The sequence below is a fragment of the Eimeria necatrix genome, genomic scaffold (genome assembly GCF_000499385.1).
Source record: "Eimeria necatrix Houghton genomic scaffold, Enh_scaff27, whole genome shotgun sequence".
Classification (NCBI taxonomy): Eukaryota; Apicomplexa; class Conoidasida; order Eucoccidiorida; family Eimeriidae; genus Eimeria; species Eimeria necatrix.
In genome coordinates this window covers 87,649-108,011 of record NW_013653258.1, presented here as the reverse complement: position 1 = coordinate 108,011, position 20,363 = coordinate 87,649, and the positions used below count along the sequence as shown (strand labels likewise).

Here is a 20,363-nt window from a genome sequence, read left to right as displayed (position 1 = left end):
CCCGAATGAAACTGACTTATTTAAGTCCTTGTTCATTGCGAGCGAAAAGTGAGCCGTAGGCACAACACTCCCCCCACAACGCATTTCTGATAACGGCAATTCAGAAAGCGGCTCGCATCACAGGTGAAGCACTCTCTGGCACTGCTCAAGGAGCGCCGCTCCCCCGAGACTCTCGCTGGTATGAGTACCAGAGATCCGTCAATTAAGCTGCATCAGGTGCACGTTGAGTGCAACCTGCTCTAATGCATGCAAACATCAGACATTACGGTGTTGCTGAAGAGCATGCAGCGAAACGTTGACCGGGCAAGCCCTTACTGCCCTACAACAAGCTTCTGCGTAAACTAATCTCGGCTTTCAGATGGCAGCCACCATTGCCGCCAGCGACGTCTGCCTCTTCAAGGCGCAAGAAACTGTAATGGGTGTTCAAAACCTGCTGCATCAGGCAATTGACGCACACTGGAACAGCCTCCCCAAACTTGCAGCGCTTCATAGCCACTCATGAACGCATAACAGCAAGCGCAGCAATAGCTGCGCAGGCGCAGCAGCGGAACGCTACGTATAGGGCATGCCTCGGCTGGATTTATGTAATATGAATATTTGTATGTAGATCTGGCGTCTACGTGCTGTGTGTACATCAAAGTCAAAATATGCAAACGCAGACGCATACAAACTCAGTTTTTAAAAAAATTAGTCTCAGCCCACAAAAGTGAATCATTAACTGCAAGTCGCCGCTGTGTCCTGCCAAACCGACAAAATGTCCGCCAAGCCCTCACGAGAGCCGCATGCAAAACGTGAGAGTGCATGCGCTAACGCATGCACGGACCAACGCATACGCTTGTGTTATGAACGACAAATAAATCATGCAGCCTCAAGCTCACGTAGCACACTTTGATGCACGTGACCACCTCGTCCGCGCAACCCCAAAAAGTAGCGAAATCAGACGCTTTGCCCGAGCCGCCATCTCGTAGGGCCACCCCAGTTGTGGTGTACGTACACGTGTGCTACTTATGTGCAAATCTATGCACAATTATAAATATATACCAACTGTATATACCACTCGTCACCTATGTACACTCTCGCCCCACGTCTGTCGCAACGTGTGGCAACCACAATTCCACTCCGCACAAGTGTAGAAGAACGCCCCTCTGTCCCAAGCTGGAACACAGCGCTAGCTGCCTACGCCCGAACACCGAAAAAACATTCTGTTAATACCCAAATGCGCACGCCTGGATCCGCAGACGTAAACAGCGCGAGTAGCTGCATGCGTCAGCGCATGGGCCCATTTCACTCAGTGGTTTTAGTGGCAACTTTGCCCTGGGCGACAAGGTCTGGGTGAACGCCTGCCCTAATGAAATTGTCTGCGGCAGAGTCCTGTGCGTCCACCATAAACGTCGCGTCGTCCGCCATGGCCACGCGGCCGAAGACCCGGCCGCCGCTCTGGGCGCCCGCTGAGGTCTCCTGGGTATAGGTGAGCTTCGACATGTGGCGCGGCGTGGGCGAGAGACAAGCCATGGCTATCAGCCACATCATCGTGACGATGCACCAGAACGCATTCTCTCCAAACACATCATGGTTGCAGGTCGTGCACTGCAGCGCATGCACACCGGCGACAGGATGCGTGCTTGCAAGCCAGCAAGTGAAGGCACACAGCAATAGCCGCGTAAAAAAAGCCATGCAGCCCCTACTACAGACATGGAAGAAGTCGGTAGCCTATGCACCGCTGCGTAAACGTTTCGGCGCAGCCATGGCTCCCGCGGAGTCCTACCTGTGAGAACTGGACGCCACTGACGACAGCGAGAACGATAAAGCAGAAAATGACCAACAAGCCGAAGAGACGCATCACCTGGGACAACTCCCCAATCGTGAAACGCGTCAGGCCGCTTTGCACCACCGCCGTCCGCTGGAAAATGTAGTAGTTGAATGTCATCTGCACAATGACCCAGCATGCACACAAAGCTGTTGAGGAAATTCCGCCCAAACCGCGACAGCAACAGTGGCTCAAAGCAACCAGAAGCAAAGTCAGCAATAAAAGAAGGAATCTAAGCCTGCTGGGAGCGACGTACGATGGCCGCCGGCAGAGCCGATATGAGGCTCCAATACATTGGGATCGTCTTGGGGCTCCTGAGGCACCACAGACGCAAGGGCCAAGGAGAATCGATGCATCTCCATGAAGGCAACCAAAGTTAACTGACATGGGTTGGGTGCTGCATGCGAATCTAAACAGGTTATGGCGGAGACGCGACTAGACCACGAGAAGGTCTGTGGCTGCCCCTGTTGCTTTAACTGCTCATTTTACGCTTATCCAGAGAGAACATAGTATGCAATGCTGTGCTGGGTTCGGCTGTGCTGCGGATGGCACTGAAGACGCAAGACTGGTATTTAGGGTGAAGGGCTGCTGTAGTGCCGTATGCGTACTCATCATGAACTGCTGGGTGGACCGTGTAGTAGCAGAAGCAGCAAGTGGCGAATATGGTCCACAAACAAGGGAAGAAGAGGAAGAGAACATCTTTCACGGTCAGGTCGCAGACAGAGCCAAAGGCACGCCGCCCAAAGCAACTCCACGCCATCATGTATAACCCGAGCAAGACACCTTGGCAAACAAATAAGCTCGGCGTATCAACCTAAAGTAGACGCATTCAACGTTCTGAGACGACTAGTTGTTCCAAAAAAAATCCGGCTTTCGCAGCGGGGGCCCTGAGGTAGGCCCCAAACCCATCGAAGGGCGCCGAAGCGAAACCGGAGGGCAAGAAGAACAAATAAGTAGAAAGAAAGATATAGTTCGGCAAGTCGTATTTCGCAGTAAAAAGAAGGCCTAATTTGCTTTTTTAAAGGGCAGCGTTCACCAGAATTTGGCCTTTCTAACGAGACAGGTGCAATGTACAAAACAGCCCAACCAGCTAACTACTACCCTGGCGAGGAGCAGCACGCCCTGCCGCCGCAGGCAGAGCAGAGCTGCCCGTCATGCATCCCCCTGTCGGATTCGCTTGCCAATCTCACCTATACTTTTTCGCTTTTCTCTCTATCTAAAACTGTATTCTAGAGATTTTAGGTTTTCGTATTCCAGCTGTAATCATTAAGGTGGATTACTTCCGCATCAAGCGCTGCGTGTGACTCGTGAGTAGGTGAAGGTGTGCGTGCGTGTGTAGAAAGCTGGGCGACCTCCTGTTGCCATTTGTTTTCTTCCTTGGATTTTTCGAGCTTCATACTTCAAGTCGCTTTATTTTGCGAAGATGGCGAGCGGAATGCCAGTCAACGAGTCCTGCGTGACTACGTTCAACGAACTCAAACTGCGTCACTCTTTCAAATGGATCATCTTCAAGATTGACCACGATGAGATTGTCGTCGAGAAGAAGGGCACTGGTGACGCCTCAACTCTCACAAAGGAACTTCCAGCTAGTGATTGCAGATACGCAGTGTACGATGAAGGTATGTCGCTTTTTTTTCCGGTTTCCACTCGGTCAACTCAGCCGTTTTGATGTCAGGCGGAACCATCAGTTCCTCCAGCGGCTCCAGTAGGAGAGCACTGCGGCCTGTGGCTTTTTCTTTAGAAATTTACGAACTCGTTTTGGTGTGCGAAGGTGCACTTTTTTCTACAGTAGTTGCCCGCGTTCACCGTGCTGGTGTGTGCACTGCTCACGCTGTGCACATGCGTGTGTCGGGATGCTTGTTGAGGAAGCCTTCGCTGGTAACGTACTGTGGGACCTAAGCGCATTAACCGGTGTTGTTTTGTGTGTGCAGGCCAGAGGATCCACTTCATCTTGTGGTCTCCGGACTGTGCCCCAGTGAAGCCCCGCATGATTTACTCTTCATCGAAGGATGCTTTGGCGAAGAAGCTGGAGGGCACCGTGGCGACAACCCTGGAGGCCCACGAGCTAGGCGACCTAAGCGTGCTCCATTAGGATGTTTTCATCCCCTAGTCCGTAGCCCGCTAACCAGAAACCCAGTGCTCGGAGCGGTCGCACCAACTAGCCGCATTCGTGTAAATTGGGGGTCGTTGTTGTTTCCCCGCTGCCTGCCTTCCCGCCTTCTTCCCCGTGGGACGGTGTGGGGGAGCTAAAGGGCAGGGTCTGAGTTGCTGCATAGTGAAGCAGAAGGCACCCGAGCCCCACACGCATCTCCTGAAGCGATGTAGTCCAGCAGCGATGAGGCTGCGATGATTCGCTGCGGGCAGCCGAACTCGGAGACGGATAAATCGTAATTGCGCCGCGGGCGAATGGGGCAACGGCGTCATGTGGTCTGCGTGCGACATGTAGAGTTTAGGTTTAATTAGTAGTGGTAGAATAATGCGGGAACATTTGTAAAGTATGTAGGTTTCTAGACACATCACGAATTGAGGTATATACACACTGTAGGTTAAGTATCAGGGTTCTACTTGTAACAGGGCAGGCTCCCCATTGGTGTCATTGCTATCAGCAACGGGTGCACGGATTGGGAGGAGCCGCTAGAATGGGTTCACGTCCAGTAGCTAGAGAAAGTCAGGCACATTGACTCCACCGATGTGATGAGCTAGGCAGGCGGGTAGGTGGAATTCCTAGTGGAATTTGCTTGGTTAGGAACCGCCACTGTCATAGTTCTGTGGTGTGATGGCAGAGGCATGAAAGTGGCGTGGTGATGAAATGTATTGCCGTCTCGCGATATGAAGACAAACACAGAACACAGACACAACGGCTTAAGTAGGCTTATTGTGGAAGGGATAGGCCCCTCGACGGGTCAAGTTCCTGCGTCTCATTCTGGCAAGTTCTTGCACGTTCACTAGTGAGTGCACTTGGAGGTGGAGCTTGAAAAGATGCCTCTGGTCTGTGCGTCCGCTGTTTCTTCGTATGTAGTAAGGTTCCCACCTACCTGCATGCATGCAATGGCAGGAACAGTGTTATGCTCGTTTAAGTAGGCATCAGCACCAACCAGGCCTTTGGTGGAAGGTAGGACACAGCCTCACAGATAAGTAGAATTGATACAGCAAGGAGAGCAGTTCATTCTACTGCCAGTTACTTCGAGCTGAGGAAAGGGCCAACGCTCCCGTCACATGTGCAGTCGGTGCTTTTCTGGGCTAGTATTAAGTAGTGGAGAGAAAACGTGCAGGCGGACAACACAGTATGAAGTGTGGTACTTGACTGCCACTTTCTGCAGGTGTAATGTGAGTTACTTCCTAAGCATATACTGTGGCCGAAGGGCATTCGTAACAAATGCAGTTTAAACCAACCAATATCAGAACAGTGCACATGTCTTCTTCATTTGTGCACTTTGAGGGTAGAAAAAAGAAGGCACTCGGTAAGCTTTGCATGGCACATAGTGCTGCTGTCATTGGTGCCTGCGGGCCCGGCATTTTTCTTAGGTCACCCGATGACTCACCATCGTTCTGTTCTTTGATCAGAGGAAGCAGTACTGCGCAGCCGAGACCCTCACTTCAAAATGAACATGAGGCTCGTGGCTCAGTTTAGTGGTGGGTGTGAGTGAGACACCCAAAGCCACAAACCACGGCATGAAAAAGAGCAAGTAGCATAAATTCACGAATCCCAGCGCATACAACGCTCGAGCACCGCACAAAGCGGCACTACAAAACGAGAAATGATCTGCCATCAAGCGTCCCGGCCTCCTCAAATGTTGAGGGCGCAGCTAATTGCGTAAATCTGAGTTTGTACAGGCTTCCACTTAATTCGTAGCTCCAAATAATTTTAATAAATGTTATCTTCAACGTTGCAAGGGGTACAAACGGCGTATGCATCTTCCAGAGTCCGTGGGCTCCTGCATCACTACATCGTTTCTGCTGAGTCCCGACTACGCTTTCGCCTTAAATATAAAACATTGATAGACTAAAAGGAGCATAACGGCATGCAGCGTTTTGGAGTAATTTTTTTGTCGCTCAGACTTGAGTGCTGGTGCTGGCACTGCTGCTGCTGCTGCTCAACTGTCACCGCCCCAACAGAGCAGCAGTGAGCAGTGAGGCCCGATCAGCTCTGTGATCCTTTGCAATAAGACGAAAGCCCGCTTCTATGTTTCCCGTTGATTTCTTTTTATTATTTAGTGGGTCTTCACAATTAGATAATACCTCTTGTCAAAATCAACCAACAAACACACCTCAGGCACTTCAGGCCCAGCCCGTGTCTGTCGTTTCCAGAGTTGTGAGGCCGTTTCCCCTCCTCCTAGCCTCCAAAACCTAAACCCTGTAGGCCAATATCTAAGTGCCCTTCTCTGGATCGCCCATCGTCTGTCCATGCTTTAGGCCACTTTACCGCATCCGGTCCCGTAAGACGGTCCTCAGCCTTCACAATGCAGCAGCCGTCCTACCCTCCCTCTAGACCGCGACAGGGAGGGCCCCCCATGGGGCCTCCATCATTTGGATTTCCTCCAGGAGGGATGGGGCCCCCAGGTTTTGGCTGTGGGAAGGGGGCTCCGCCACCTCCAGGGGCGCCGCGTCCCCCAGGGGCCCCCGGAGGCAATATGGGGCCCCCAGGGCCCATGTTTCCTCCCCCGGGGGCCTTTGGAGGCCGACCTCCGTTCAGTGGCGGGCCTATGGGGGGCCCTCCACCACCTGGAGGGTTTGGAGGCCCTCCACTGCCTCCGGGGGGCTTTGGGCCGGGGGGACCTCCTTTCGGTGGCCCCGGTGGGGTCCCACACGAGGCGGCAGCAGCAGCTGCAGCAGCAGCTGCTGCTGCTGCGACACTAGCAGCAGCGACGGGTGGGTTTGGTGGTATGCCTTTTGTCCCGAACGCGCCTTGCCCTGTTCCACCAGGGCCGCCTAATGGCGCCGTTCCCCCTCCAGGGGCCCCTCTTGGGAGGCCAGCACCCCTGTCTCTGGATGAGCATATGAAGAACGTGAGGCCCTCTGACTACGTGCCGATCAAGTCAGACAAGGGGCCCCGTCGTGGAGGAGGAGGCCCCTCACATCAGCAGCTGTTGCTGCACCGGCTGCAGGAGGAAGGGGACTTCGGTCGCCTGATGAAAATGGCTAAGGAGCAGTTACAGCGGGAAGGGTTTGTGTTTGCCGTGCAGCAGCTGGTAGCTGGGAAGCTGAAGGAGGAGGAGGGTGCTGCTGCTGCTGCTGCTGGCAACGAGGAGCAACTGGTCAACCTCATAAGGGAAGAGGGGCGCAAGCACATACCTGAGCATGTGAAGAAGACAGTGCTTAGGACAATAGAGACGCTGGCAGGGCTGGAGGCGCCAAAACCCAAGGCAGATCCCCAGGAATCTGGAGAAGAAGAGAAACAGCAGAAGGAGGAGGATAAGAAAGAGAAGCAGGAAGAGGAGCAGCGGGATAAGTCACCGGCGTCTGCTGCACCAGCAGCTGGCACGTTGGCTACAAGTGTCTCGGTCAGCAGGAGCCGCAGCGTGAGCCGAGGAAGCGTAGATCGCAGCCGCAGCGGCAGCAGCAGGTCCCCCGAGCCCTCTCCTGACAGGCACAGCAAAGCAGACAGCCAAGAGAGGCATTTGCTGTGGAGAAGAGCAGCAGCTTTCAGATCCATTGCGGGAAGACCCGCCTCTGCAGCTGCTGCAGCTGAGGAGGACAGCCGCCGTAGCAACAGCAGCGGCAGGAGCAGGGGGCGCAGCACAAGCAGGAGACGCAGCGCGAGCAGTAGCAGACGGAGGGGCAGCACCAGCAGGAAGCGGAGGAATAAGGGCAGGAGCCGCAGTGTGAGTAGCAGCCGCAGCAGTAGGCGCAGCCGGGGCAGCAGCAGAAGCGTCAGCAGCAGCAGGCACAGAAGGACAAGAAGGGGAGAACGCAGTGACAGGGACAAAAAGAGGAAAGAGACGGACAAGGACCGCAAGAGCAGCAGCAGCAAAACAACTAGAGACAGGAGGGACAAGGGCAGCAAACGCAAAGAGACAACGGACGCAGGCAGACATAAGAGTAGCAGCAAAACACAGAACAGCAGCAGCAGCAGCAGCAGCAAAAAGCAGAGCAGCAGCAGCAGTGGCAGCAAGAAACACGGCAGCAGCAGTAAGAGGTACAGCAGTAGCAGCAAAAAACACAGCAGCAGCAGCAAGAAACACAGCAGCAGCAGCGGCGACAAACGCTAAGGTATATTCGTTTTCATGGGCAGATTCAAGATGCGACATATAGCATGGAAGCACTATACGCATGTGCCAATCGAGGTTTTGCTTGTGTCTGCCTTGCCATATTTTCTGTTTGTTTGGATGTGCTCTTTGTTACATATCATTCCTTGTTTTCCGTATGCCTCCTCCTATTCGCTCCTCGTGGCCGTTTGCACGTTGTCTCTTATGGACAGATAGAGAGATTATTGTTGCGCGACAGCAGAATTCGTACTCGTGCGGTGTTGTTTCCGCGCGGCAGCAGAATTAAAGGGGCAACTTTGGCTATACTGACGACGCTACACGGAAGAGAATGCGTACTGCCTGAGCCTTCGAAGGCTCAGGCAATACGTTCGGCCATTTATATCAGATTCGGTCCTAGCATTGATGCTTATGCTTTGAACAGTAGTATTACGGAAGAAGGACCGTGAGGTTTCACCATTCAGGGCCCAACTGCAATTTAAGTACTCAGGCGTGTTTGGCTCAGGATTTTGCGTCGCTGATCGTGTGTACCGTGCACTTCTCAGTATGCAGGCTAAACAGCTCTATATTTAGGGTTAGGTGCAGCGCATGCATGCATCTCCGAAGAAGAGTTGGAATAGCTTTGAATTGAGCAACGGCTGTGTCCCGCTAGGGGACAGTAACGGCCAAAGACAAGGTTGCTAGATAAGCAGCTTGCGTGGCGCGCTGTTCCACAGAGTACCCACCGGGACCAACCACGCACTCTGAAAAGCTGCAGCCATCTTGCCATAGAATATCTGGGCGCTGCCCGTGCTCAGATTGGCACTTGGAGACAGCGACTGGGACTACAACTGCCGTCCAACATGCAGCGTTTCCAACGTTCTGCACCAGATGCTTCCGTGGTCAGCTGGGTCGTTGCCTGTGCATCTTATTTCCTCTCGAATCTTGCGTGGGCACCTGTGGAGTAGATGGTGGACACATTCTGGAACCTTCAGGGTCCTTTACTTCTGAGTGAGCGTTGGTTCCTCTTTGCAGTACCTTTAGTAGAATGGTAAAGACTGAGGGCAATATCCAGTGAAAGCTGAGCCCGCTCATCCTGTCGTAGCAAAGTATGGTTCATGGGACTGAAGGCCTTGGTGGCCCATTTAGGGAGTGCCTTATACGAACACCTCACACAGGACACTGACGGCGGATCGAGCCTCCACGAGTTGTTGTCCAGTATTGTGCAGCACTATCGGCTGAGGGCTGACACCTGCAGCGCCCTTGGTCGAGGCCTGACAAGTAGTGTTAGGGCACACCGTATTTAGCAAGACTTGGTCTTTTGGAAGCGCTTGGCTCCAAAAAAGGGGATCCCCTTCTCGCTCGAGCATTAGAGCGAACACAGAATTTGCCTTCAAATGCTTTGGGGAAGTCCTTAAAACTGCTAAGAGTGCATAAACTTCGAAAGCGATGCTTCCATCAGAATTCGCGCCTGCATATTTAACTCCGGAAGACTCCGGTCCACACGAAATCGCGACCTCTTTCAAATGCACGTGAAAAAAAAAACAGTAGAGCTCCCTTCTGCTCTTTCAGCACGGCCACATTTCAGCCTTTTATGCAATATCTTTTGCACACATGAGGTGAGCGGCAGCTCAGTGCCAGCACACCGAACCAAACAGTGCTTCCGTACCCACAACGCAAGCTTGTTGCTTCAGCGTCTTAGTTCTTACTGTTGTAGGAGCCCTGCCTTTTGCTAGGAACAACCGAGCATCTTCGCCTACATCGCCATAGGAATACTACATTTGTGTGGTGAGACGGACCGGAAAGAATTTTTTGCTTTCGCCTGCAAAGCCTGCTTCCTGACCTTACAGAATTCGGACTTTTCTTTTGTGCCAAAGATTGAGCACCTCTTAACATGTTGCAAGCACTGCACTTCTGAGTCGGCTGCGCTGTTCATGCTAGGCCAAAAGCAGCACTAAGGCCCAAATAACGCACCAGAAGTTCGCGTCTGGAAAAGATTGCGTGTTGCTTGCATTAAAGGAAAGCCCATAAGAGCTTGCGATTCCGTACAGGCGCAGTTTTAAATGCAGCGGAAAAGCACTATAGGTGTACGGGTTGCAGTGATTCGAAACGATCCATCCAAAAAACAGTAGGCCTGATCTGTTGTAAAAGTGAGTCTCTTAACCAAAGCATATTTAGATCTGCACCCTAAGTTTTCCTATCACAAATTTTACTGCCCCTGAAAGTTGTTCCTGGGCAACTTTGTAGTGGTCGCAGCGCCCTACACTCGGTTTCCTACATTTAGAGCACATCCTTTGGATTTCATAACCTAATATATTCTTGACCAGTTCTATACTCATACATTCGCTATATAGATTTATCGAGACATGGGTAAATTCATAACCAAACATCCCGAAACATTGAATAACGACGTGTGTGCCGAACTGCGTCCCCAAACCGTGCATAGCTACGTGCAGTGAAATGCGCTTTCAGAATATTTTCATACATAATTTCGATGTGAGACTAAGATTAATCGTTGCACTCCACTTGTCAGCGACAACTTCTCTACACAACAAGGAGCAGAGCCTCAGACTCCACCGATGTTGCATCGGTGGATTCGAAACAGCCAGGTCGATCTCAGGAAAGGCATTGTATTCGTACAAAGACACAAAACAACTTGAAAGCTCATGGCTAGGGAATTACAAGCTGTGCTTGTGAAAATGGGGACAGGAACCTTGAGAACCATGTCACTGCATAAACTAACTTATGTGGTGTGGAACAGAATATGAAGTAACGCACTATGTAATCGTTTCAGCGCCTACGTCCCTCTTCAGTTACGTTATTGTATCCACTGAATTTGTTTTTGATAATTGAATAGAGCGGAATGCAACGCGTATCAAACAAGCGGAAAGGAAGGCAAGCAGTGGGGCACTGCTGTCTCTCACTGCGGCGTTGTCGGGGCTGCAGGGTGGAGGTCTCCAGCAGCCCCACCCACGCCTATTAACCCGTAGACGAGAAATCTTAAATGCTATACCTATACCTTCTTCAAGGTTAATGTGATTCAACGTCAAGACCAAAAGAAGTCGGCTGCTCTTTCCAGTGAGATGAACGTAGTAATCGCTCAAGGGCATTCCTGCTGCTGTTGCTGCTGTTGTTTGGTGGAACTGCTTCTCGCATAACCGGTGCAGGTGCACCTCCAGTTCTTTAGGCTGCTACACGATTAGTATTGTGCGTTTTCGGTGCTGCTGCTACCCGCAGTATCAGCAGCAGCGGCAGAAGCGGCAGTGGCGGAAGAAGTCCCTAGGGCTTAAATGTTTGTTGCCCTCTCAGGACCGCTCGTATCTCGTTCTGTTCGCTTCGTGTCCGTAGCAGCAGCCCGTCAATTTTTCCCTCGCACCTGCGGCATCTACCGCAGCACCATTGGCGGCTCCAGAACACTCAGTAGTAGCAGCAGGAACAGCAGGAGGATGGCATCCGCAGCAGTAGCTAAGGGGGCCGCAGGCCGCAGGGCGGAGGCCGGCACGGCCCACACCCTTGGTGCCACTGGACACATTGGGGGACCCTTCACCCCTACTAAGGATGCTCCATTTATAAAGAGGCGGCTGGAGGTATTCCAGCGCCTCATGGCGAAACAGCAGCAAGACATTAAAGGTAAAGCTGCTGCTGTTTATCTCGACGCTGTAGCTGCTGCTGATTCTGTTGGCGCACCTGATTACTGCTGCCGCTGGTGTAGGGGGCGCTGCCACCCTCTTCAGGTAGCGTCTTCAACCGCAGGAATGGTAGTAGTGAGGGTAATATAACTAATGGCGAGCAGGTGGTTCATTGTTTCTTGGTAGAAGGTGGCTGTATAGCTTTTCTTTACCGCCAGATGCAAGCACTTGGATGAGGTCCGCCACACTTTTTGCTGTAGGATTGAGACGAAGAGAAAACATGAGATTTGAGCGTCAGGCTGTACACTTCAGGGGTTGAGACGTAGAAACATTGAATTAGGGATATATCTTCCATAAAAACAAAACAGCCCTATGCAATAACATAGATATGTGCGGTACAACCGGAGATCTGTGTATTCGTTGCAGAAGTAACGCATTGCGGGCGTTGCGATTGTTGGGTCCATGACGAGTGCACATATAAAGAGTGCAGGCAGCTAATTTAATAGGGGCGATACATAATGCATGCTTGTTGTCTTGGGGCCTACAGGAAAAAGCCATGAAAAGATTACTATCGAGTTGCCAGACGGCAGCAAACGTGAAGGCGTTTGCTGGGAAACAACTCCAATGCAAGTTGCAGCAGAGATTTCCAAGGGCCTTGCTAATGCAGCGGTCATTGCCAAGGTGAGCTAGCGCATGTGAAGCTACAAGCGGAGCAGTAAACGTAATAGCAGCAACAGTGGAGGTGGCAATAGTTATCACGAAGAGGGACGGTGCCGCCGTTGCTCTTCCATTAGTAATCCTGCTGCTTGTTCGTAGCTGCTTACTTCTGTCGCCTCGTTGTTTGTGCTTTTTTTCCCGGTACGATGTGATTCTGCTACACCATGAATTCGTACGGTGTGTTCATCGATGGGCCCGTAAACATATCACTTTGTGTTCCTGTGTAGATTCTGCTTAGGTAGCCTATGCGGATAGCGCTGCTGGGTCTTCGTCTATGCTGGCAGCAGCCGACGATGAGACAACAGGTGCGGCTGCAGAAGAAAGCTGCTGCGGTGGCGACGAGTCGGAGGCGGAAGCTGAGCATGAAAACATCCCCTGGCAGCTTTGGGACATGGCGAGGCCTCTTGAGGGCAGCTGTAAACTACAGATCTTGAAATTCGATTCGCCGGAAGCCCAAAATGTATTCTGGCATTCTAGTGCTCACATTTTAGGTAGGTGCTGCTTTGAGGTGTCAGCCTCTGTTAGGCTGGTTGTCGCTTTGCTTATTTTTTGCGGGTTCAACGCTTGCCGTTCCCTTTCTTTTCGTTCTCCCTTTCTTTGGCAGAGACTGCGCAAGTTTATGCGTGCCCTCTTAAATAAAGTTTATTTGCTGTTTTCAGAATTCTGTCCGCCCGTTCTTGTATTTTGCGCCTCAAGTATTCGTGACTTTCGTTGTTAAGGTGCAGATCGCATGGGTCTTCCAATGTTGCAGCCATGCTTTTGCGTTGTGTGTTCAGGCCAAGCATTGGAGTGTGAGTTCGGTGCGCTGCTAACTGTGGGTCCTGCGTTGAAGCCCGGCTTTTACTACGACTGCTACATGGGCCAGAAGAGCCTGAGCGAGAGTGAGCACGGGGCTCTGAACGCTGCGGCTCAGCGCATTGTGTCGGAGGCCCAACCTTTTGAGCGTTTGGTCTGCACGAAGGAAGAGGCTCTTGAAATGTTCGCAGAAAACCCATTCAAGGTGGCCCTGATCACCACAAAGGTGCCAGACGGGGGCCTCACTACGGTTTACCGCTGCGGGACCCTCGTTGATATCTGCAGGGGCCCTCACCTGCCCACGACGGCTCTTTGCAAATCCTTCTCGGTTACCCGGCATAGTGCTGCGTACTGGTTGGGTAACAGCAGCAACGACAGCCTGCAGCGTGTCTACGGCGTTTCTTTCCCTGAGAAGAAACAGCTGAAGGAGTACCTGGATCTGTTGGAGAAGGCCAAGGAAAGGGACCATCGTTTGCTAGGAAACAACTTGTCTCTGTTTTTCTTTGAGCCGACAGTGTCGGCCGGGTCGGCCTTTTGGCTCCCAGAGGGCGCAAAAGTGTACAACAAGCTGATTGAGTTTATCCGCAAGGAATACCAGATAAGAGGCTTCAAGGAAGTCATCACCCCCAACATCTTCTCCTGTGACCTGTGGAAGACCAGTGGCCATTATGACAATTACAAAGAAAATATGTTTCTCATGGACGTAGAGGGTAAGGAGTGGGGTCTGAAGCCTATGAACTGCCCGGGCCACTGCGTCATGTTCCGACACCTCGCGCCCTCCTACCGCCAGCTGCCTCTGCGCCTGGCTGACTTTGGAGTGCTGCACCGCAATGAAGCTAGCGGTTCTCTTTCCGGGCTGACCCGTGTGCGCCGTTTCCAGCAGGACGATGCGCACATCTTTTGCACAATGGAGCAGATTGAGGCTGAGGTGGTGTCAGCCCTAGAGTTCCTGTTCTACGTCTACGAACAATTTGGCTTCTCCTTCTCCCTATTCCTTTCCACACGCCCAGCCAAAGCCATGGGCAGCGTGGAGACGTGGAAACAAGCTGAGGCAGCACTCCGCAAGGCTTTGGTGTCTCTTAACAGGCCTTGGAAACTTAACCCCGGCGACGGAGCGTTCTATGGACCCAAAATCGACATCCAGCTCTGGGACGCGCTTAAGAGGCCTCATCAGTGCGGCACCATACAGCTCGACTTCCAGCTGCCCATTCGCTTCAATCTTCAATACAAAACGCATGAAGAAACGGCAGCAGCAGCGGCGGCGGCAGCAGCAAACAAAAAGGCGCAAGCCACCGAAACCACCCCCAAAATGAATGGAGACGCAGCCAATGGAAATGATGACAACCAGCAACGGTTCCAAGAGGGGCACCTTAAGCCTGGCATGGCCAGGCCTGTCATCATCCACAGAGCTATCCTTGGTAAGACGCGGAACTCCGTCAGTTTGTTTTCAGCTCGTCAGCTCGTCCCTTGTTTCCTTCAGCTCGTCTACGCGTCTCGTCGCTTGTCTCTTCATGCGTGCATTTTTCCGCCTGTTTGCTTAGTGTATGGATGCTGCTTGGGAAAGCTGCGGAAGCTTGGGGTACGGTCCCTATGGAGGGATTTGACTCATATGTGTATTTTCTGTACTTCCTTGGTGCTTGTGGATGCTTAAGGGGCGTCTCTGTGGCAATGGCGTATGAGTCTATGTTGTGGCACGTGCGCAGGCTCTATCGAGCGCATGTGTGCTGTTCTGCTGGAGCACTCTGGCGGCAAGTTCCCCTTCTGGTTGTCTCCTCGCCAGTGTATCGTTTTGCCGATTTCAGACAAAGTTGCTCCGTATGCAGAAAAGGTCATGAAGGCGCTGCAGCGCGAAGGTGAGAGTCGCAGATACGGTATCATACAGGAATGAGAATATATAGGAAGCCATCAGGATAAGGGAAAAGACTGAGGAATAGAGCTCTTTTCTTTACCTTCGCCCACTGCTGCCTCCTTGCGTCCAGTAATTGCTGCCACTGCGGTTGCTGAAATCACTAGCACTCTTCCCGCTACTGTGGGTGATGCTTGTCTAGGGTACGAGGTAGGCATAGACCTTTCGAACAACACCATTAACAAAAAGATTCGAGAGGCGCAGCTGCAGCAGTGGAACCTTCTTCTGGTGGTTGGAGAGGCAGAGGCAGCGGCCAAGACTGTGACCGTGCGAGACAGAGCAGATCCGAAACAACAGGAGTGCTTATCTATGCCTGAGCTTCTTGAGAAACTGCGCAAGCTCGCCATGCCCTCGTCACAGCCGCCACTCGATGTAAGGAAGCTCTGGAGTGTCTTTGTCTTTGTTTGTGTCCTCGTCCTTGTTCGAGGCCGTTTCAAGTCTGTGATTATATTTTCTCTGAATCGCTGCATCTTGAGTATTCTTGTCTCTGTCGTTGGCTAGCTGCTGGTTGCGAAGATTGAATCGACAATCTACGCCTAATTCTTGCACTTTTGTACAGCGCCTGTCATTGGAGACTATGTTGTAGGCAGTGTAATTGGCTCTGATTAGTTCTGAAACCTGGTTACGTTTGCAGTTGTCTCTGCCTGTCCGTTGGTTCTTTCCCCTTTTGCATCTTGTTCGCTGCCGCTTTCTGCATGTCAGTCGCTTTTTACTGTATCTGCAGCAGTCCTTTCTGCAACCCCGTTATTCCGTCCGTGGCACTGTCAGTGTCTGCGTCTCTGCATTTCTTCCAGCGCGCTTGTTTTTGAGCTATTCGTAGCTTTGCATATACTCAGTGTGATCTTGAGCTTTTGCTTGCGGAGGTAACCTTCTTTCGTTTTTGTTGGGGTGTACTTACAGCTTAATGAGTGGAAGCGGGAGGACGCTTGAAGACCCACCAGAGATTGAACTGAGAAGTGGACATAATCCAGGTCTACAACTTTGCAGTCACCAGCAGTGCTCGCATCTTCTTCGAAGATGGATTTAGTGGCGAGTGCGTGAAGCGGGGTGAAGCTCTGTGGAAACATACGCAGCAACGACCCAGCATATGGTGTCCCTTTGTTGCTGCCTGAGGCACACGAACAGGCATCTTGTATTCTTAACTAGCGAGTTTCGTGAGAGGCCACTGCACCCTTCCCACGACGCTTCTGCTGGGCCAGCTTAAGTCCACTACAACAGCAGCAGTCTGTACAGGACAGTTTTAAATTCAAGAAAGTCAGCAGCTGCAGTTAGCTGCTCCGGTGTCTGCCGGTTTTTGTTTGCGTGTGGATGGCCAAGACACCTCCGCGTCTGTGCTCCTTGTTTGGCCTCTGCGACATGCTTTGGGGTCTACAGAGGCCCTTGAGGCTGACAGACGTGCAGGGCTGCAGTGCGTGCCCGTATGCTTCTGGCTTTAGTTCTTTCGCTGACTATCCTCAAGTAGTCTTATGATCAAGCCTAGGGGTGAATGCTGGCTTTCCGTTGACAACCAGTATAGATAAAGGGGCACGCTGACGTTGAGCAATAGATGTGTCATCAATGGCTGTAACAAGGTGCACGAGCCTAGACCTGAATAAGTAACTATGCACGCAGGAAGTCAATGCGAATTGTACGTGCCAGCACAAGTGCTAATACTCATAGGGAGTTCAAGTCAAGTGCAGGTCAGAGTCACGGACAACAGCTCTTCCTATCAGAAATGCCTCTCCCCATGTGCACAGATGTGCCTGAGTTCTTGAAAGCGTGGCTTTTCTGGTCTTTTTTCCTGCTTCGCTCGTTCCAGAAATACCTGGAAGGTTCCTGTGGGTGTGGGCCCCATCGCGCAGCTGCTACTAAGTGATAGGAAACAGCTTTCTCATGACTTCATCGCCAGGCTGAGGGCTTCACCATGGAGTTTGGTCTGAGTGCGTTCGACATCTTCCTCAAGAAAGACCTTTGCCAGCACAGGATGACTCGCAGGAGCCCATTGAAAAGCACCCGACATCCATAAACGTCATTAAAATTTTCTCAAAGAGGTGCTACAGGGACTGTGGGAGAATTTTGTGATGGCCAAGAGGACAGACAACCACTGGATGGGTTTGCCTCAGTCCAGCGTAGATGATTGCGGCGTCTGTATTGTTTTGTCCGTGCTCAAGGCGAAACCTGGACCCAAAATAAATTAAACGCATTCTATTGAGGGTCACGAGAACATTTCAGCTATATGCAGTGTTTTAAAGGAGACAACTTGACATGGCGGTGGACTGGCTCACCAGCTGAGGGCCCCAGGGGCCCCCGAAATGGGCGCCGTATGTTCAACATCCTGCCCGTAATAGAATAACCTATTCTCTGTTTAAGGCATTTCTGTTTTTATTTTTTCAATTTTCACTCCTTTAATCAAGTCAACATCGCATAGCAGCGAATGCGCGTTCTCTTTGGAAACAAGGGAGGCTCCCACCAGGCCGGCCTTTTATTGTCCAGTTTCCTTCTGCGGCCTTTTCTCCACCTTATTTCTCCTTCTCGTCTCGTTTTGCTGTTCAAAGGGGCTCTAAGTCACTAGGCAAGGCGAGATCCGTTGGGGGCCCCCTGCGCAACCTCCCTGGGGGCCCCCAGGGGCCTCAGGGCACCATGGAGCGCACACCACAGGGGGCTTCACGACTTTACCCTTCTCAGGGAACCCCGTGCGAGACTTCTGCTCAGCTACAGTCGCTGCAACGGGGGGGACCGCCGAGCAGATGGATCTCCCCGGCCAGGCCCGTTTCGGACTCGTCGGCGCTGCCCGACATGTTTGCAGGAGCTTCAGCGTGGCTGGAGGATCCCTTGAAGGTTTTTCGGCAGAGGCAGCTCCTAGGGTCTCTCTCGGGTGCCATATTAGGCCCTCAGCAAAGCCACAGAGGAGACTCTCGAGAGGGTACTGGCTGGGCACCTGCTGTGCGGGGCCTGGGGGCCCCCAACCTTACTCCAGAGGGCGGTCTGGGGCTTCGGTGGCTCGTTTCTGGGTGGCGCCGGGGCTCTGTGCCCAACAACAAGTTTGATCTGAGGCCCTTTGCTGTTGCGCAACACATGGGCCAGATTGACCCCGCCTCCTGCCCTTTCTGCGCTGTACGTGCAACACCTGCTGCTGTTGCTGCCACTGATACTGCTGTAGCTGCTGCTGCTTCAGCGTTGCCACGGCTTCTACTTTTGGATTTTTGCTGCTGCTACGTTTGTTGGGGCTGCCAGTGTTGCTTCTGCTGCTTCTTTTCATTTCGCCTATTAATCATTGCACCTTATTTTTTCTTGCGAGGTGGGCGCTTCAGCGTGTCCGCTTTCCTTTGTCCCTATTTGTTTGCTTTCTACTAAACGTGTTGCACTGTTTTTGTGTCCCTCTCTATTATTCCTTATTTGTTCCGCTCGCTTTCTGTCTCTCCATTTTGCTTCCCTGTCTCTGCCTCACTTTCTTTGTTCTCGAGCCCCTCCTTCACTGATTTGAATTTGCCTGTTTTCTCTACTCCTCATTTTCCATCTTCTTCGCGTTTTGGATTTTCTTTGTCGGCTCCTCTGTTATTCTGCCGGCTCGCATTGGCTTCCTTAGCTGGGGAGTTCATTTAAGTAGATTTTCTTGGTTCATGTTTGGTGCATCTTGGCTTGCTGCTTACCAGGAGAGGCGAATGGCTATCCGGTTTCTGCGTGAGGAGAAAAACCGGCTCGACAAGGAAATAAATGATATACTTGACTCGACTCATACGTGAGTTGCACTGTTTTTCTTTGCTAGCTACCTGTACACCTGAATGTTTATGGATCCTGTGCGTGCATCCACATTCATATTTGGTGCCCTTTGCGTGCGCACTTCGATGTGCAAAGGACAAATCGGTAGCGCTGCACAAACAAATAGCTATATAGTTGCGCCTCTATTAACTCAGGGATCTTCGTGATAGCCTGCGGGAGTACCAGGAGCAGCACCTCACATCAGGAGACCGGAATGGTCCCAGCAAAGTGCTGAGTGCTGCTGCTGCTAAGCTGTCTGCTGCAGCAGCTGCTGCAGCCGCAGCAGCAGCAGAAGCCCTTTCGGGTGCTCTCTCTGGGGCTAGTTGTCGGGGTCCCCAGTCTGCGTCTGACTTTGATGAGCTTCTTCCCGGGACCTGCTTACCTTGGGAAGCGCCAGCAGCAGCAGAAGCAGCAAAACCAGAAGCGGCAGCAGCCCCAGCGGCGTACGGCCACGGCGGAGCCTTCCGGCGCCCTGCTGCTCCAGGCGCCCCTGGCGGTCTAATGGGAACAGCAGCGTCACTCCTGTCGCTGGGTTCATCTGTGCAGCTGACCGCATCAGATAGCGCTATCTTGGGGGGCCCCTTAGGCGGCCCTATGGCTGCTGCTGCTACCCCAGGGCCGCCGGTTGGCGGCCAGGAGGCCTTATGTCGGGAATGTGCGGACACGGCAGCTAGCGTCTCCTTTTGGAGGGACGAAGTGGACAAGCTAGAGCGCAGCTGCCAGCTAGCCATTCAGTTTCATACGGACCGCGCAGAGCTTGTCGAGGCTGTGCTTGTCTCCTCGTACAGAGCTGACGACAGCAGCAACCGCAACTGTGGCAGGCGCGAGAGTGGCACGTCTTGTGATAGTGAAATTTCACTTGAAGACGAACCTCAAGCGCGTAAGCTCAACGGCGAAACTGTGCTTTTGGTCACGAGGCCTCGAATACAGCAGCAGCAGCTGCCGCTGTTGCAATAGCTGCAGCAGTGTCAGCAGCAAAGCCGACATCAGGAATGAATATTGGCTTGAACTGCAAGGTACACTCTCTCTTCGTCGCGTCTATTCATGCCGCTGTCATCGCTGCTGCTGTAGCACAGGCTGGCGCTGCTGCTACTCTAGCGCGCTGTGCTTCTGAAGCTGCTGCCGCTGCTGCGGCCGCAGCTGCAGCACTTGCCGTTGCTGTTCGACCGTTGGTTACCACATGGGGGCTCACAACGCTGCTGCATGGCATTGATACACTGATAGATACAGCAGCAGCGCCATTCGTTGCAGAGGGAAGCCACGTAGCAGGATGAACATCAGTGAAGACGGACTTGCAGGAGCAGCAGTATCGGCAGATGCAGCAAGCAGTGCAGCAGGAGAAGCAGCTGCTGTGCTTGAATCCAAAGCAGAGTTTTGGTGCTTCGCTGTTTTTTTGTTGAGGATCAGGGCCACCCACGCCCCAAAGTAGGGGGTGTCCTCCACGACGCCTTAAGGGACTCGGATATTCGCTCTCGAGAGCTTGAGGCAATTTGCTCTCCCAATAGATGTAAAAGGGGAGCAGCCACTGCTGCTTAGCATCCGTAGCAGACACTTCCGGCCTTACCTTCTACCTGTAGTGTTCCCTGGCT

General features: G+C 52.4%; 5 protein-coding genes across 5 annotated transcripts; 4 read left to right on the top strand and 1 right to left on the bottom strand.

Moving 5' to 3' along the window:
• Window positions 1-1,284: 1,284 nt before the first annotated feature.
• Window positions 1,285-1,927, bottom strand: ENH_00038200 (hypothetical protein, conserved; the record flags this gene model as incomplete). The annotated part of the gene is made up of 2 exons (XM_013580481.1): window positions 1,285-1,587; window positions 1,766-1,927. 2 exons carry the CDS (start codon window positions 1,925-1,927, stop codon window positions 1,285-1,287), a joined length of 465 nt encoding a protein of 154 aa, XP_013435935.1.
• Window positions 1,928-3,230: 1,303 nt separating this feature from the next.
• On the top strand, window positions 3,231-3,899 carry ENH_00038190 (actin depolymerizing factor, putative; the record flags this gene model as incomplete). The annotated part of the gene is made up of 2 exons (XM_013580480.1): window positions 3,231-3,426; window positions 3,739-3,899. 2 exons carry the CDS (start codon window positions 3,231-3,233, stop codon window positions 3,897-3,899), a joined length of 357 nt encoding a protein of 118 aa, XP_013435934.1.
• A 2,368-nt stretch (window positions 3,900-6,267) lies between these two features.
• On the top strand, window positions 6,268-8,016 carry ENH_00038180 (hypothetical protein, conserved; the record flags this gene model as incomplete). Its single annotated transcript, XM_013580479.1, has 1 exon — window positions 6,268-8,016. The coding sequence occupies one exon, from the start codon at window positions 6,268-6,270 to the stop codon at window positions 8,014-8,016; it is 1,749 nt and encodes a 582-aa protein (XP_013435933.1).
• Window positions 8,017-11,279: 3,263 nt separating this feature from the next.
• On the top strand, window positions 11,280-15,966 carry ENH_00038170 (threonyl-tRNA synthetase, putative; the record flags this gene model as incomplete). The annotated part of the gene is made up of 7 exons (XM_013580478.1): window positions 11,280-11,619; window positions 12,166-12,299; window positions 12,574-12,826; window positions 13,112-14,548; window positions 14,834-14,983; window positions 15,179-15,408; window positions 15,937-15,966. 7 exons carry the CDS (start codon window positions 11,280-11,282, stop codon window positions 15,964-15,966), a joined length of 2,574 nt encoding a protein of 857 aa, XP_013435932.1.
• A 1,689-nt stretch (window positions 15,967-17,655) lies between these two features.
• On the top strand, window positions 17,656-19,731 carry ENH_00038160 (hypothetical protein, conserved; the record flags this gene model as incomplete). The annotated part of the gene is made up of 3 exons (XM_013580477.1): window positions 17,656-18,129; window positions 18,669-18,754; window positions 18,930-19,731. 3 exons carry the CDS (start codon window positions 17,656-17,658, stop codon window positions 19,729-19,731), a joined length of 1,362 nt encoding a protein of 453 aa, XP_013435931.1.
• Between the last annotated feature and the right edge of the window lie 632 nt (window positions 19,732-20,363).